Raw genomic sequence first — 15,760 nt, forward strand, 5'->3', positions numbered from 1 at the left:
GTGTGTACCCTGGAGCGGGATTCTGGGGTGAAGTGGGGCGGAGAGGGCATCCAGGATTAAGACGTCGGGAAGCGCTTTCCCACCTCTGCTGGAGGTAGACACTGCGCAACCAAGCAGATCAGTTAGCTCTTCTCTGGAGACTTCAGGACCGCTTACGCGCCACCGCCGAGAGGCAGAGGAATGGACTGGATGACCTTCCTACACCCGCCATCCCCCCACTCTCACCCCGACTCCCTGGCGTTTTTCCCTCTCCTAAGGCTGCGTCACCCACGCCTCCTGCCGAGCTGGGTGGGTGTCTCAGCTCCCTCCAGGGCGGGTTTCAGGGAATGCAGTGGGGAGGGCAGAGCGGTTGCTACCTCCTAGGTTGCCCTTTCGCCGAATCTGGCACCTAGTTGTGCAAATGAGGCCGGGCTTTTTGCATTTCATGCTAATGAGCAGGTCCCTGAAGAAGTGCCTTTCTCTCCTGGCGGGAGTCCCTGCTCTCATTCCGGCTTACGCCAGCGCCAGTGTTGAACTCTCAGTGGTCTTCTGGGAGAGGGGACTATTTATTACAGTATGCCCTCAGAGTCTGACACCTTTTTCCCTCTGGGCAGTTGGCAGTCTGCCTAGTTGGCTTGCCCTTCCCAGACAAGATCAGGGAAAGAGGCCCCGCTCTAATCACCCCCTGCCCTTAACAAAATGAAGCCAAAGAGGCTTGCCCAGTCCAATGGTCAGGTTTCCTAAGGGTCAGCAGACCGCACACCTTTATCCATCACCATCCTCTAACCCCTACCTCTGGGTTGAACTTTTTTCTAGAACATACTCATAAAGGGGGGCAGGTAACATGCACCATCAGGGCAAAGCATCCCTGAGCTTGGGGCCACCTAAGGCATCCAGACTCCTCTGCAGGACACCAGGGGACTCTGACATCCCTATCAGAGATGCTCACTGTTGGTCTGAGTGCAGGAGGTAAGGAGGGAGGCAGGACCCACAAAGAAGGCAAAGGAAGCCGTGAAATCATCTTTAACTCCAAGCCTCAGCTCTGACATTACCTCCTCAGGGTGGCCTTCTTTCAGCAAGTATTTAGTTAAGTATTACAGTACCTACTAAGTGCCAAAGTGCTGAGGACACCGTACTGGGTCACGCCGGGGTCTGTAATCTCAGAGGACTTGGCCCAGCCTGGGTTTATGTCTCTATTTATGGCAATGAAATGGTTGTATTCCCCTCTAGGCTCTATGTTCCTTGAAGACAGAGGCTATGTCCATCTTGCTCATCAATTTGCCACATAGTAAGTAGGTGCTTAATAAATCTGTTAGATGAATAAATAATCTCAGGTAGACAAGGGGAATGGGAGGGGTAAGAAATTCCTTTCTCTGGGTCTCAGCAGGTCTGTGTCTAAAACCTCCTCTGATTTTAGAGGTGAACCCCCATATAGACCCTGCTCCACCAGCCCTTTCAGCCCACTCCCGTTTACCCCTCCCTCAAGTCTGGATGGCTCCCTCGGGAACTGAGAGAATCCTCCCGTTGGTGATGCTCTCTGCTCAGCAATGACACACTGTCCCATTTAGTCACCGCACAGCTTTGGGAGTTGGCGGCTGGGTGGGTGTTGAGAGCTGGGTAGTATTTTTTAGATAGGGAAACTGAGGCTCCAGGAAATGATGAAATTACTTAAGTGACTGCCCAAACTACGAGGCCCTGTCTCCAACGGCCCTGGCCCACAGCTCCTCCAGGACAGTCCTACCGGCACAACAAGGAGCGTACTCAAGAGGGACCAGAAAAGGGAAAGAGAGGCTGAAGACTTAAAACCCCACATTTGAGCAAGACTTATGCTCAGCTGTGCCCTCTTTAGAAAATGCAAGCACTTCTAAGAGAACTAACCCTTTGAGGCCCTAACTCTCCTCAGAACACATTTACCAACTCCCATCGTCAGGTGTGGGATTCCCTGATCGCTCAGTTGGGAAAGAATCCGCCTGCAATGCAGGAGACCCTGGTTCGATTCCTGGGTCAGGAAGATCCGCTGGAGAAGGGATAGGCTACCCACTGCAGGATTCTTGGGCTTCCCTTGTGGCTCAGATGGTAAAGAATCTGCCTGCAATGCAGGAGACCTGGGTTTGATCCGTGGTTTTGGAAGATCCGCTGGAGAAGGGAAAGGCTACCTACTCCAGTATTCTGGCCTGGAGAATTCCACGCATGGAGTCACAAAGAGTCAGACACAACTGAGCGACTTTCACTTCCACGTTCATTGTCAGCATGCCTGCTACCAGGGCAAGGAAAAGAGGTGAGACAGAGAAAGAAGACTGGCTGAAGGGGCGCTGTTGTTGCTAGCGAGTTACTCAGGTGTGTCCAACTCTTTGAGGACCCCATGGACTGTAGCCAGCCAGGCTTCTCCATCCATGGGATTTCCCAGGCAAGAATACTGGAGTGGGTGGCCATTTCCTTCTCCAGGGGATCTTCCCAAACCAGGGATCGAACCTGAGTCTCCTGCATTGCAAGTCGATCCTCTACTGCCTATCCACTGCAGAAGTCTGGATGGAGGGGCAGAAAACACCAAATGACTCTCCTTCATAGCTGGACTTCCTGGGGGGAGAGGAAGCCTTAGTAATCTTTATTGCATGCCAAAGACCCCAGAAAGAATGAGTTGTGTCAGATGCTTTCAGACCAGTTTTCTTACCCTCTCTGGGTCTTGAACATCTATGCGTATGAAGCAGAAGGTACCTACCTTGCCATCTCATTCATGAGGGTCAGTGGGACAACTGAGTTAAGAGGGCTTTGCAAACTGCCTGGACATTTTCAAAGCCACGCTGGGGCTGAAAAAAAAAGGCCACCTGGGCTTTACCATGCTCCACCCTCCCTCCTCGAGTTTCCTTTGTAGCTCAGTTGGTAAAGAATCCGCCTATAGTGCAGGAGACCCGGGTTTGATTCCTGGTGTGGGAAGATCCCCTGGAGAAGGAAATGGCAACCCACTCCAGTAATTCTTGCCTGAAGAATCCCATGGACTGTAGCCTGCCAGGCTCCTCTGTCCTTGGGGTCGCAAGAGTCAGTCATGACTTAGAGACTAAACCACCAACCACCACCCTCCCTCCTCATTGCACCTCAGACCAGGTTCTGCTTATCCAGACTTCCTGGCCAGGGTGAACAGGCTTCAGCCAGAAAGGGCTAGCTGACCTTGTTGGCTGGAGCCCTAATCCTCTCCAGATCGGCCGGTGGCTTGCCACCGGCCCATCTGCCCATACGCAGGTCCCAGTGACCATTTGTGGCTGTGATTAACGGTGTGCAAGGGGTGGCGATGGTCCTGAGCAGAACTTGAAGTGATTTACTTCAGTCTCCCAGCCCCTTCCAGCTCCACTCCTCCCCTCTGCTGACATCCCTACCAGCAGTGGCCCCATTCAGATCTTCTCTCTAGCAGCCTCTCCTGGCTCTCTACTGCTTGGCTCTGGGGCTACGAGGGTACCTAGGCTCATCAGACCCCCAAAGGGCTCAGGGTTGAGGTGCAGCCCCATTACTCTGTACTTGCCCTTCCCAAAGAACGCTTCTAGTCCCCTCTTCCTGAAGGAAAACTAGATGGGGCTTCCAGAACCTGTGAAGATGTGGGTGCCAAGGATGAATCTTGTGAGCATCTCCCAACACTGAGGGAACAGGAGATCACAGTCAGGCAGCGGTTGTCCCAGCAACAGGAAGTACTCAGGTTTGCAGGACTTCCAACCCAACTTTCCCTGGACTGACATATATGAAATCAGGGGGATGGACAATACGACTTCCTGTGGGAAGGCTGGGAGCTGGATAGATACCCCAAAAGAAATGTCCTTGGTCCTGATAAGAGCAGCTCCTATAATGGACCAGAAAATATACAAATTCCATGAAACATAAAAGCTCATATGAAGCATCCCACTTCCCCAGCTTAAAATTGGAGAAGACAATGGGAAGGACCAGAAAATACACAAATTCCATGAAAACTAAAAGCTCATATGAAGCATCCCAGCTTAAAATTGGAGGAAACAATGGGAAGAGAGGCAGCGACCTTTCTTAACCCTGTCTGAGGGCGAGGACTGGCCTTTCTCCTCTTGTGCAAGTCCACACCCCACCCCCATCCCTGGTGACCACTACCAGTCCCCTGACCTCAGCCTCACTCAGGTCGAAATGACCATAGAGGGGGCGGAGTCAGTCTGGTGTCCTTTGAAGGTAAAAGAGGAATCCAAGAATTCAGGGGGGTCATCTAGGGGCTCCCAGAAAAAGGGACCCTGGGCTGCTGGTTCCCATGCTGGAGCCCGAGGCCCCTCTCACAAGCAAGGCTGAGGCCCAGAGGTTACCGCGGGACGCTGTTAGGTTTATTCCAGGGTGAGCGGGTGCTCGGGGGGAGCAGCAGGGATGGCCGAGGTCACCTGTTGACATGGTGCCCAGGGGTGGCCAAAGGTTCTGCGGGGCCCTGCAGGGCCTGAATCTCTGGTTGGTTGGGAAGCTCCACCTTCTGCCCCAGCCCAAGGTAGGGGAGGCAGTCACTGATGGAGCAGTTTCCGTAGTTCGCAGGGCTCGGTGATGGGCATCGAGCAGGCCTGATTCTCACACACATAGGCGGTGGCCCGGTCTTCTATCCGCCGAAGGGTATTCAGGAAGGGCAGCTGGCGGGACAGGAAGCTCGAGGGGTCCCCATCAGCCAGAATCAGCACCTGGGAGAGCGGCAGAGAGAGTCACCCGGGGCCACCCAGACACCAGCAGGACCCACTGGTGGGTTTCTTCTCCAAGCCTTCAGAGGAGCCAGAGATACTGGGGAGCTGAGGAAGTGAGGGGAGGCTGAGAGTGGGGCTGGGCTCAGAGACCAAACCTTGTTAGGGATGTAGATGGAGTGGACACACTGCAACAGAGCCTTGGTATCCTTGGCCTGAGGGTCTCCACAGATCACAATCTAGCCAGAACAGAAAGGTTAACTCCAGTGACTGATGCCAAGAGGCTGGGTCCAGACCTAACAGGCCCTCCCCATCCTCCTGCCACCCACCCTATATGCCTAAGAAGAAATGGGGACTCAGCATCCCCCAGATCAGCGGCCAGGAGGCTGCATCAGATTCACTGCTCAGCAGGTGAGAGCACGCACACATACACACACACACAAATGAGAAGACACTACGTGGCAGGGTCATATGTGCATGGGACATGCACACGTGGGCAGAGACACCAGCACACATGCATAAGACTTGATACACTGGAAGACACACAAACACAGAGACAGCCGCACACAGGGAGACACAGTCATCACATATACACAGAGCAGATGCCCACAGAGAGGCAGACACCAGACACACACATACACACATAAACACACACACACAGAGGCACAGATACACCGGCAAACACACATATATAAGCAGGCAAGCCTAAACATGGGGCGTACACATACAACCAGGCAATCATGTACTGGTGAACACTCACCCCAGCACACACTGAAAGGCAGGCACACAGTCACACACCTCCAGAGCTACACAAATCCAGACGCACACACACAGCAACAACACACATAGGGACACACACCCAGAGGCACATACCTGCACACACTACACCGCTGACCCAACTATAGCGACACACAGAGGCATACAGACACACATTTCAGCAACCACAGGGATCCACGTTTAACCCTCTGCTCGGAGAACCCTCCTCATAGGAACTCACAAGGGCACCTGCTCGTGATGGAGACCTGCCTCAGACACATACAGACTCTTCTGCCTGAAAAAAAGCAGCCTTACAGACATTCCCTCGGAGACACACATCACACAGGGCTACACACTCGGGGATCTGAGCTCTGGGGACAGCCCCAGGAACTCCACTCCATGCCTCCATTGCAACCCCAGCTTCCCTTCCACCCTGGGTCCCAGGCCAAGGGCCCCACCTGCTTGAGGGTCTGCTGGTGGGCTGAGAGGGCGCGGACCATCTCAGGCAGTGCCACGGGCACACGGCGCATGCGCTCAGAGAAGGCGGTCAACAGGCACACACACTTGTCCATCCAGTCCTTGTGGCCCGTGAAACCGTGCAGCCGAAGCAGGTTGTGGGCCGACACGGAGTTGGCACTGGGCTCCGCACCATCCTGGTCTGCAGGGGACAGGGAGGGAGGGTCACTGGGTCCCAGGACCCTGGAACACGACTGCTGCCAGGATGGCAGGGGGATGGGGTGGAGGAGTCCCTGCCCACCAGTTCCTGCCCCAGGTCTGAGAATGAGTGCCAGGCCCAGCAGTGACTGGCCCTTTGCACCCTCACATGCATCCTCAACTCCACCTGCCCACACTGCGCTGTTGCTCCCCAGGGTCCTGCATCTCCCGACTGAAACCTCCACCCAGCCACCAACTGCCCTTCCTTCCGACTTCCTCACCTCCCACTTCTAATCCACTGTGAATCTGCAGGGTCTGTGACCAGAATAGATCCAACCTGGCCACTTCTCCCATCTTGTACTTCTGCCTTGTCTGGACCTTCGCCATCACTTGCCTGGACTGACCACCACTAATGGCTCCCTACCTAGCCTCCTTGTTTCCCCATCCCTTCTCTACTGTCGGTCAGAGTGACACTCTGAGATCTGCACCAGAGCAGATTGCAACCAACTCGAAACTCACCAGAGCCCTCTACTCCTTGCCACATTTGTAAGACCCTGCGGGGGTCCAGCCCCCCGGGCACCCTCCCCTCATGCTGGCCTCTGCCCCTCTGTCCTCCAGGACACAAGCTGCCCATTCAGAGCTTCTCAGGGGCTGCTCCTTCCACCTGAAATCCCTCTCCTGCTCCCGCAGGACCACATGGCTCTGTCTTGCCCTCCAGTCCTTGGTTAAATGACACCTGTACAGGTTTAATTTGACTTCCCTGCTGAGTTGGGCCCTACCGTTGTCCTGTCAGGGCCCGTTCAGTCATTCAGTTAACATTTATTGAGCACCTAATTACATACCAGATGTGCAGGAGATCCTGGGGGTACAGCAGTGACAACATTCTGACCCCAAGACACTTAAGTCTGGGTGCCGTTAACAGACTAGATGCATCAGGTGATGCTCAATGCCACTGAGAAAAGTCAGGAACGGGGTACACAGTGGGCAGCTCCTACTTCTCCACGGCACCCTCAATTTTAACTATGCATCTGTGTGTGCGATTTTGCTTTAAATAGTACCGTCTGTGCACTGGCTCCCTTACTACCTAGGAAGCCTTATGACAGTAGGGATGAAGCTGGCCTTGTTTAGTCTATCTAGGCATGTCAGTTACCGTCACTAAGCATGCTCACAGAACAGCTACATTAATCTCCGTGTCAACCATGTAAGGAAATGCCACCATTAGCTCCATTTAGCATATTAAGAATCTGAGGCTCTGAAATGTAAAGAGACCAGTTCAAAGTCACTCAGTGCTAAAGATGTAAGCCTAAGAGGGCCTGGGCCCTGTCCTTGCCAGCTCTTCACCACCACACTGCACTTACTCCTCCCCCAGGAAAAACCAAGCCCGATGGGGTCCAGTACCCCAGGCCAGCTCCACACCCTCACTGACCGTCCTTCAGACGCAGCGGCAGGCCAGCCCCCAGCTCGGCCTCACTGCAGAAGTAGCCGCCGCCCCGGGAGTCCCAGAAGAGCCTGTCCTGTGTGTCCTGCAGCCGCAGAGCCCACTCGAGCCATGCACTCTCCTGTGAGGCCTCGTATAAGTCCAGCAGGCCCCTCACCACGAAGGCGTAGTCCTCCAGGAAGCCCCAGCATGGCGGGTTGCTAGGGGGACAGGCATTGGGGACAGGCCAGGAAGAAAGGCACTTTCACAGAAGAGGCCCTTTTCACATGCTTTTATTTAACCCTCAAAACCTAGCTCTTGGGTAGGTCCTGTTAGCCCATTTCTCAGATGAGCAAATGGTCTCAAGGAGGGTAAGAGCTCACAGTGGGCAGCAAGCAGAACCAGGACTAGCACCTACCCAGAGGGGAGCAGAGGGGCAGAGAGAGGCCTGGGCTGCCTAGGGAGGCAGGCCTTCCCAGGTGGCCCGGTACCCTACCTGTGCTCCACAGTCCCACCAGCGCCTGCATAGCAGGTCCGCATCAGGCGGCCACTGGCCACGTCAAACATGTGCCGCTTCAGGAACTTGGCACCGTTGATGGCATAGCTGACCACCCTCTCCTGGCCCAGAACAGCCCCCGTCACAGCGAAGCCAGACACCATCAGTCCTGGAGAAAGGAGACACAGGGGGTTGTGATCCTGGCCGGGCCCCCCCCCGGGATGTCTATCCCAACCCCCCAAGCTCTGACATCTCCCTGGAGCAACAGGGCAAGTGCCTGAGTTTAAGCTCCAGAGAAAGGCAGGGCTGGGCTCCTGTCTCTGTGTGACCTTGGGTGGATTACTATAGGCTTCAGTTGGCTCATTTGTAAATTAAGGACAGTAAACCTGACAAAGAAAAAATTAATATTCACCAGGTGCCTGGCATACATAAGGGCCCTTGGGAAGGGGAATTCAATATATGGATCAGGCCTCAGACACACCACCTCACCGTTCCAGGCAGCCAGCATCTTGCTGTCCAAGTGTGGCTTCGGCCGATGTTTCCGGGCCTGGAAGAGCTTCTCGAGACCTGAATTGAGTAAGGTTCGTACGGCCTCCACGTCCAGGCCAAAGCGGGCGGCAGTCAGCTCCAGCGAATACCGGACGGTCAGCACGTTCTGGCCCTGCAGCTCCCCCTTGGGGTCCTGAGAAAGACAGCTCCTGTCCAAGGGAGTCCACCGGCCTGTGTGGTTTCAAGACCTCTCCTGTGATCTCAGCAGTCCTCACCTGACTGGGGCTGATGTTGCCAGCCTCCGTGAGTCCATAGTGCTTCATGAGGAGCTGGCCTGAGGTCAGAGGCTCAGTGGCACCCAGAACAGGCTCAGGGAGGAGATGCTGGACCTCTTTGACAGTCCACACGTAGAAGGCGCCCTCTTTGGGCCGCATACCCCGCTCCGGTGGGGAGTCTGCGTCCTCTGCACTATAGAAGCCTCCAGACTGTAGGGAGGGGAGACTTGGCTGGCCCCTCTCTTCAAGGCAGTGGAGGCCCCGAGCCCTCCCACAGCCAGACCCGCCTGCCTCAGTGGACACACACCCGGTGACTCAGGTTCCGAGCAACATACTGCAGGATACCTTTGGCAACTTCGGAGTAGAACTCGTCACCAGAGATCTGAGTAGGGAGGAAGGAGGCTATAAGCAGAGGTCTTTAGGTACGAGGTGGGCAGTAAGTGTTCTCCCACGGGGGCAAGGAGGGAGGCTGGATAGTGAACATGAGACTGAATCAGGGGTGAAGTTAAGGGGGAGCTATAGGTCACCAGGAAGGCCCTGGAAGGGGCAGCCAAGGGTAGGTGGACAGGCCGGGTCTCCGCTCAGGGCTGGGGTCAGGGGTCACCTGGAAGGCTTGTGAATAGGCCACCGTGAGCTGTGCCTGGTCATACAGCATCTTCTCAAAGTGGGGAACGTGCCACTGGCGGTCCGTGGAGTAGCGGTGGAAGCCCTGCGCCAGGAGGGACACAGGGCTGGAGGCGACCCCAGCCACTGCCCCCACCCCGCTACCGCCTGCCCCCCCACCTCACCTGCCCCACGTGGTCTCGGATACCCCCGTTGGCCATCATCTTCAGGGTATGCAAGGCCATCTGCTGGGCCCGAGAGCCATCCTGGGTTAGCCGGTGGCTGAGCCAGTAGGAGAACAGGAAACTCAGGATCACTGCGGACACCAAGAATACGCAGGTTAGAGAATAGGAAGGGCAGGGGGCCGAGATGTGGGTGATCAGGACTTTGGCCAGGTGAAGGTTAGGGGTTTACTCAATAGGCAGTCTCTCTGGATAGGCTAGGTCAACCCAGAGGACAGATGATAATCACCAAGGTCAGCATCAGAGAGAGTCCCTGCTAAGACCAAAAGTCAGAGCTTCACTAGATAGCTACTGACAGGCAGGATGGGGTTAGGCGGTCACTGGCCAGACAGGAGAGTGGGAAGTTAATAACCGAGACAGGAGTCAGAAGAGATCATTGACTAGGGTCGGCTTCGGAAGGCCAGGCCAGGGCTGGAGTGGGCATGGGGCAGGGGGCATCGACCTGGTGTGGGGAACTTGGGGGCCTCGGCAAAGCCACCATACTCCTCATCATAGCCCTCATCCAGCTGCTGGAAGCAGCGGCTGTTCATGGTGGCAGCGGAAGGTGGCAGCTGGCGGTCACCCATGCTGATCGCCGACCGAGCCAGCAGAGCCGTGGTGACCCGCTGACTGTTCTCTAGCAGGGTGCTCTTGTTCTGTTTCCACTGCGGGAGGCAGGGGCAGACCTGGAGGTCAGCATGGGGTGAGGGCCCCTTGCTTCCCTCACCCTTGACCCCGGCCCCCTCTATTCCCCAGTGCCTACCCACCTGGTCCCGTATCCTCATCAACACCGTGCGGAAGCCAACTCGGGTCAAGCCATCCTCAGGGGGAAAGTAGGTGCCCCCCACAAAGGGCTGTAGGTTGGGAGTCAACCACACACTCATGGGCCAGCCCCCACCACTGCTGGTGGCCTGGCAGAGAGAGGGCAAGGGTGAGGGGAGCAGCCCCATGTACACGGGCAACCACCCAACCAAGGGAAGACCACTCACCTGCACAAAGGTCATATACACCTTGTCCACGTCAGGCCGCTCCTCCCGGTCCACCTTCACGCTGACAAAGTCCTCACTGAGCAGGCGGCCAATCTCCTCATTCTGGAAGGACTCCTCTTCCATCATGTGGCACCAGTGGCAGGTGGAGTACCCCACTGGAATAGGGCCATGGGGGCCCGGGAGGACCAGTGGCTGGTCAGAGAGGGGCGGCCAAAGGACTCCAGCTGGGCCTATGATGCCCTAGCATCTAGTTTCCTGGAGGGCCCCAGGCCCAAAGGAGCCACCCCCTATCTACCACCACTCCCCTGCACCCATCCCTGGAATGGTGGATGCAGTACCTGAAAGAAAAATTGGCTTGTTTTCTTTCTTGGCCTTGTCGAAGGCTTCCTGTCCCCAGGGGTACCTAAGGCCAGTAGAGTGGGGCATCACTCACTAGCTCCGGAGGGGGCCAGTAAGAAGATTGAGGATCTAGCTGCCCAGGAGGGCATCAGGAGAGGACTCACCAGTCCACAGGGTTGTAGGCATGTTGCAGGAGGTATGGTGACTTCTCATTGATCAGGCGGTTGGGGACCTTCGGGGGCGTGGACTGAGAGCAGTTAGTCCGGCTCCCCTTCCCTCCAGCAGGCATGGACACTGAACTACTGACCGTCACACTTCGGTCCTTGTCCCGGGAGGAGCTACCCCTGGTGTAGGCAGGTAGGTCAGGCAAGTCAGACCAGGAGTCTCCACTGCTTCCACCTACACCCAGCCCAGAGGCCCACCTGACCACCGTGGAACTCTCCCAGAACCCCCTGCTCCCAGCCCAACCCACCTTTCTGAACCACGGGGGAGACCGTGGCCTTTGTGCTCCCCCTTGTGTTTTTGGGGGGGTGAAGAAAGGTGGTTCATTGGGGGCTCCCTGCCAGGTTAGTCTCCCCCAACCTCTCCGACCTGGTGGTGGGAACGATGATGACTGTGAAGTCAGGGCGAGTCACAATGGGTGGAATGGTCCTTCAGGCTCCATTCTCTCCCCTCACCGGGCCCCACCCAGGGTGACTGTGCTGGAGGTATTTCTGGCGTGCCTGCCTGGGTATATGATCTGGGCAGGAAGGCTGCTGGCTGCTGTGTGTAGGACTGGGCCAGATGAGGGGCAAGGAGAAGAAATTCATTTGGCATCAGGGACTCCCTCACTCAACATCCATCCAGTGGGCACTTCCGTGGGGCCAGGTCCTGTGCCAGACCCCCATGACCCTCAAAGAATCAGTAGCTGGCTCTGATCTCAGGGAGCTCAGCCTGGGAGGGCAGCATGGGCGGGGCAGGCCTAAGTAATGACAGGCCCTTGCAGCATCGAGGGCTGTGACAAGCCAGCCCAGGGTGCTGTTGGACAAGGACCCTTGGCCCAGCACTGGGGTTCAAGGAAGGCTTCCTGGAGATGGTGTCAGAACAGAGTTCCTGGGGCAAGCGAGCCCTGCAGCTGGAGGGGAGGGAGGGAGGAGAGGATTACTGTCTGAGCCCGGTCGGAGGAGCTGGCCCTAGTCTTGGGGGAAGGCAGGCATGGGGTGGGGAGGTGACCGGGCAGGCACAGGGGACCAGCGCCAGGACAACTGACCGCAGGGCTCCGCAGGCACCGGGTGCTGAAGCGTGCTCCTCTGCCGCCCGTACCTGTAGCTCAAGGCGAGGACTGGCCCGGCCCCGGGCAGCAGGAAGCCGCGGCGCCGGCACCGTAAGGCCCGCGCGCCCAGCATGGCGGCTGGTGGCGGTCGGCCCGGACGCTGCGGACAGGAAGGGAGGGCGGGAGGGGAGCTGCGACGGGCAGGCCCAGGCACCGAACCGGCCGCGGGAGTGTCTTCGCCGAAAAGGCCGGCAGCAGGCTGGTCTCTGAGCGCCGCTCGGTGGCCGATCACGGGACTGCAGACCGTATACTCGGGGCTTAGGCGGACACTGCTGCTGCTAAGTCGCTTCAGTCGTGTCCGACTCTGTGCGACCCCATAGACGGCAGCGCCTAGGAGGACACAGGTCTGTGCAAAAAACTGGGTGGACTCGATAGGACATAAATCAGGGCCTGCGGGGAGGTAACCCTCTTATGGAGAATATGGAGGCTGTGAGGATGCCAGGGCCGTGGAAAGCCAGAGCCTCCGGTCATTTTGTCCCAACTTTGTCCGTTTTACAAAGGAGAAATGAGGTGAGAGGCAAAAGGCGTGCCTTTTCCAGGCCATCCAAACTGGGAGCTTCGCCTTTGCTCTGCCCCCTCACCTGAAGGTCCTGCTCAAACCCCACCCCCTCAGGAAGCCTTCCCTGAATAATAATACTGAACCAACTTTCAGGTGTTATCAGGTATTCTATGAGTCTCATTTACTACCCTTAGTCAACATTTATTGAGTGCCCATGAGACAGTCTGCTAGGTACAACAGTGGGCAGAGAGAGACCAAGCCATCCCATCCTTGTGTTACTCACAGTCTGATGAGCAAGGCAAAAACTAATCCAACAGCTATACAGATTAATGTACAACCACCCACTGTGAGACGTGCCATGACTAGGTATCACAAGGGAAACTGGTCTGGTGGGAGAGAGGAGGGGGAGGGCCTTCCTAAGGAAATCACATTTGTGTAGCAGCCTTCGAAGAACAAGAGGATGCAATCTGGAAAGGGCTTGGGGGACTTGCTGGGGAAGCAGGGGAACAGATGTGCAAAGGCCCTGTGGCACAGCAGTGAGGCAGGGCTGAGGTGCTGCAGAAGCCAGCACAGAGAGGCGCCGATGAGGTGGTGATGTAGACAGGGAGGAGGGCAGAGGCCAGGTTTTGAACTGTGAGCAGGAGTTTGGTTACTGATGAGAGCAGAAGAAACCTGTGGAAGGGCTTTAGTCGAGGGAGTGACCTTGCATTTTCGAAAGGTCCCTCCAGCTTTCTGATGGTGAATGGACTGTAAAGAGGCATGAGTGGAAGCAGAAGGGTTCAAAGGCCATAGCAGGACCCAGAGGAGAGCTCTGGGAGGTCTGCACTATGCCAAGGTAGAGATGGAGGGAAGGTGGTAGACTTGAGGTCAGCAGAAAAGGAAACATCATCAGGATTGCCTATTGGGGGCGGTGTCAAGAGTGAAGTGCAGAATGGGGCTGGTACTGAGAAGGAAGGGGGGGCACTAGGAGATGGTCAGGTTGGGGGCTCAAGAGGTCCTATTTGGATGTGTTGGTTTGAGATGACCTAGAGATGTATGTATGAAGATGACAGGCTCAGGAATGCAGAGGAGGAGTTGGTGGGAACGAGGAAGCAGAGTGGGTGTTCAGTGCAGAGACGGTGTGGGCACAGAAGAGATCACCCAGGGTGACCGCAGGGAGAGGCTCGGGCTCATACTTGGCCTTGACGAACTCAAGACACAGAGGGTCGTGGGAAAACCAGGAGAGGGTGTTGTCTCAAAGGGACAGAGTGGCAGGGAGGGAGAGTCAGACTTCAGAGAAGCTGACTGGGATGGGACCAAAAAAGGTCCAGTAGCTTCAGCAACGTGGAAGCCATTGGTGGACATAGCAGATGTGTTCCAGGAGGTGAGGCTGACAGGAGCAGGCTCAGGAGGGAGGGGAAAGAGGACATAGAGATGATGGGCACTTGATGTGAGGGGAGAGATGGAAAGACACTCTCAAGAGGGATGAGATTAATTATGACAAATACCATGGGAAGGATTCAGCTGAGAGAAAGCTTTTGATGACCTGGAGGAGAGAGATCGCTGAGAAACTGGGATAGTGGGGTGATGGAAGTATCCGCAGGTGGGAGACCCTGGTGTGCATGCTTCCTGGAAGGAATGAGGTCAAGATCAGAGAACAGGAAGTCTGCCTTTAATGTGGAGGAATCTGGGATGATGACAAGCCCCAAAATGTGACCAGATGTGGGAGCAGCTGAGAGGTCAAGGGGTGGTGAGGTGAGGTCATCGTCTTGGATAGTGGAGTCATACAAGATTGAGCAAGATTTGGGTGAGAAGACCATGAGCCAAGGCTGGAGCATGGCAAGAATGAGGTGGAGCACAGCCCCCTGTGGGAGGAGGCAGGATGCCCAGTGGTTCTAACCTCCAAGGCGGGAGGGGTCTGCCAGGCAGAAGATGGTCCAGAGCAAGATAAGGAGCCAGATTACCAACTTCCTCTTGGTGGGAGGCAAAATAGCACCCCTTGGGAATCCTCACATAAGTGGTGTCCACAGGGAGAGCCAGTTAACAAGAGGAGACCCAGGTTGAGGAAGGGTGAAAGGTGGGTCAGTGACCAAGAAGGATGGAGATCTCCCAGATTTGTGCAGAAGACAGATGGGTCTGGGTACTGCCTGGCAAAACCAGGAATGACGGATGTAGCAGATTCATTCCTCAAGGTGAGTCTCTGAATTGGGTGGACCCTGGGCTGAATTGGACACTGGCCTGGGAGGAACCACACAACCACTTCATGAGTAAGGAACTCTTGTCCTCATCTGACAAATAAGGAAATGGAGGCACAGTCATAGAGAAGTTATTTACTCAAGGTCAAAGGGCATAACCACTTATTACAAGTGATTAAGTGGAAACCTTAGAGCAGCTTTGAACGCTGTCAGTCCCGCTCCTAAGCAGATGCTCTTGTCCACCCTGTCTGAAACAGCTACAGTAGGGCTGCCTCCCTCCAGAAAGCAAAGCAGCTCCTTTCCCCACCCCTACCTTAGGAAGAAGACCAGCACTGTATCCTCCCTCAACTTTGCTGTTTCTGGCCTATGGAAGGACATTTTACCTTAGGCCCCCAAAAGGCCTGAGGCCTGCAGGGCCAGCCCCTGAGCACTGAAGACCACACCAGTGCCCGTGGTTGGGGGGAGCATTGAGTAGAAAAAGAATGAGGGTGACTATGGTGGCCCTCAGGATAAGGTAATAGGTTCTGCTCCTCCCCCGGTTTCTGATCTACACCAGTGCCCTAGGAGGGGTCATGTTTGAAACTGAGTTTTTTGCCAGTCCTGGTGAAGAGAGGAGAGAAGAACCAGATTTAAGGTGGGTCAGTAAAACAAAGGATTGTGGGGACTCCTGGACCGGGCTTGCCCCTGTGGGTTCTGAGCTCCTGGAGACTGTGCACTTAGCAATTCTTGAGTCCCTCCCGAGATGAGCCCTGTGCTTTGTCCACAGCAGCCAGTCAATATTTGTGAATATTGGGGCCCAGCATGGGAGCTCAGAGCAGAGGAGCCAGGTCCCCTGACTTGGAATCCCAGCCCTACTCTGCCAGCTCTGTGACTTTAAGCATACTGCTTAACCTCTC

General features: G+C 55.8%; 1 protein-coding gene across 2 annotated transcripts; it reads right to left on the minus strand.

Annotated features, from left to right (window-relative positions):
• Positions 1-4,282: 4,282 nt before the first annotated feature.
• SPATA20 (spermatogenesis associated 20) lies at positions 4,283-12,372 on the minus strand. Of its 2 annotated transcripts, none has more exons than XM_069543113.1 (16): positions 12,182-12,372; positions 11,044-11,223; positions 10,879-10,943; positions 10,541-10,695; positions 10,319-10,462; positions 10,015-10,216; positions 9,516-9,646; positions 9,332-9,436; positions 9,035-9,109; positions 8,728-8,937; positions 8,453-8,645; positions 7,964-8,132; positions 7,477-7,688; positions 5,855-6,054; positions 4,799-4,879; positions 4,283-4,643 (listed from the first exon to the last, which is right to left on the minus strand). In XM_069543113.1, the coding sequence occupies exons 1-16, from the start codon at positions 12,262-12,264 to the stop codon at positions 4,473-4,475; spliced, it is 2,376 nt and encodes a 791-aa protein (XP_069399214.1). In that variant the 5' UTR covers positions 12,265-12,372; the 3' UTR covers positions 4,283-4,472. The 2 variants fall into 2 exon arrangements, with proteins under 2 accessions (XP_069399214.1, XP_069399215.1); XM_069543114.1 differs by having other exon boundaries at positions 12,129-12,293.
• Positions 12,373-15,760: the final 3,388 nt, after the last annotated feature.

This window comes from Ovis canadensis, chromosome 11, assembly GCF_042477335.2.
Source record: "Ovis canadensis isolate MfBH-ARS-UI-01 breed Bighorn chromosome 11, ARS-UI_OviCan_v2, whole genome shotgun sequence".
In the NCBI taxonomy this organism is placed as follows: domain Eukaryota; kingdom Metazoa; phylum Chordata; class Mammalia; order Artiodactyla; family Bovidae; genus Ovis; species Ovis canadensis.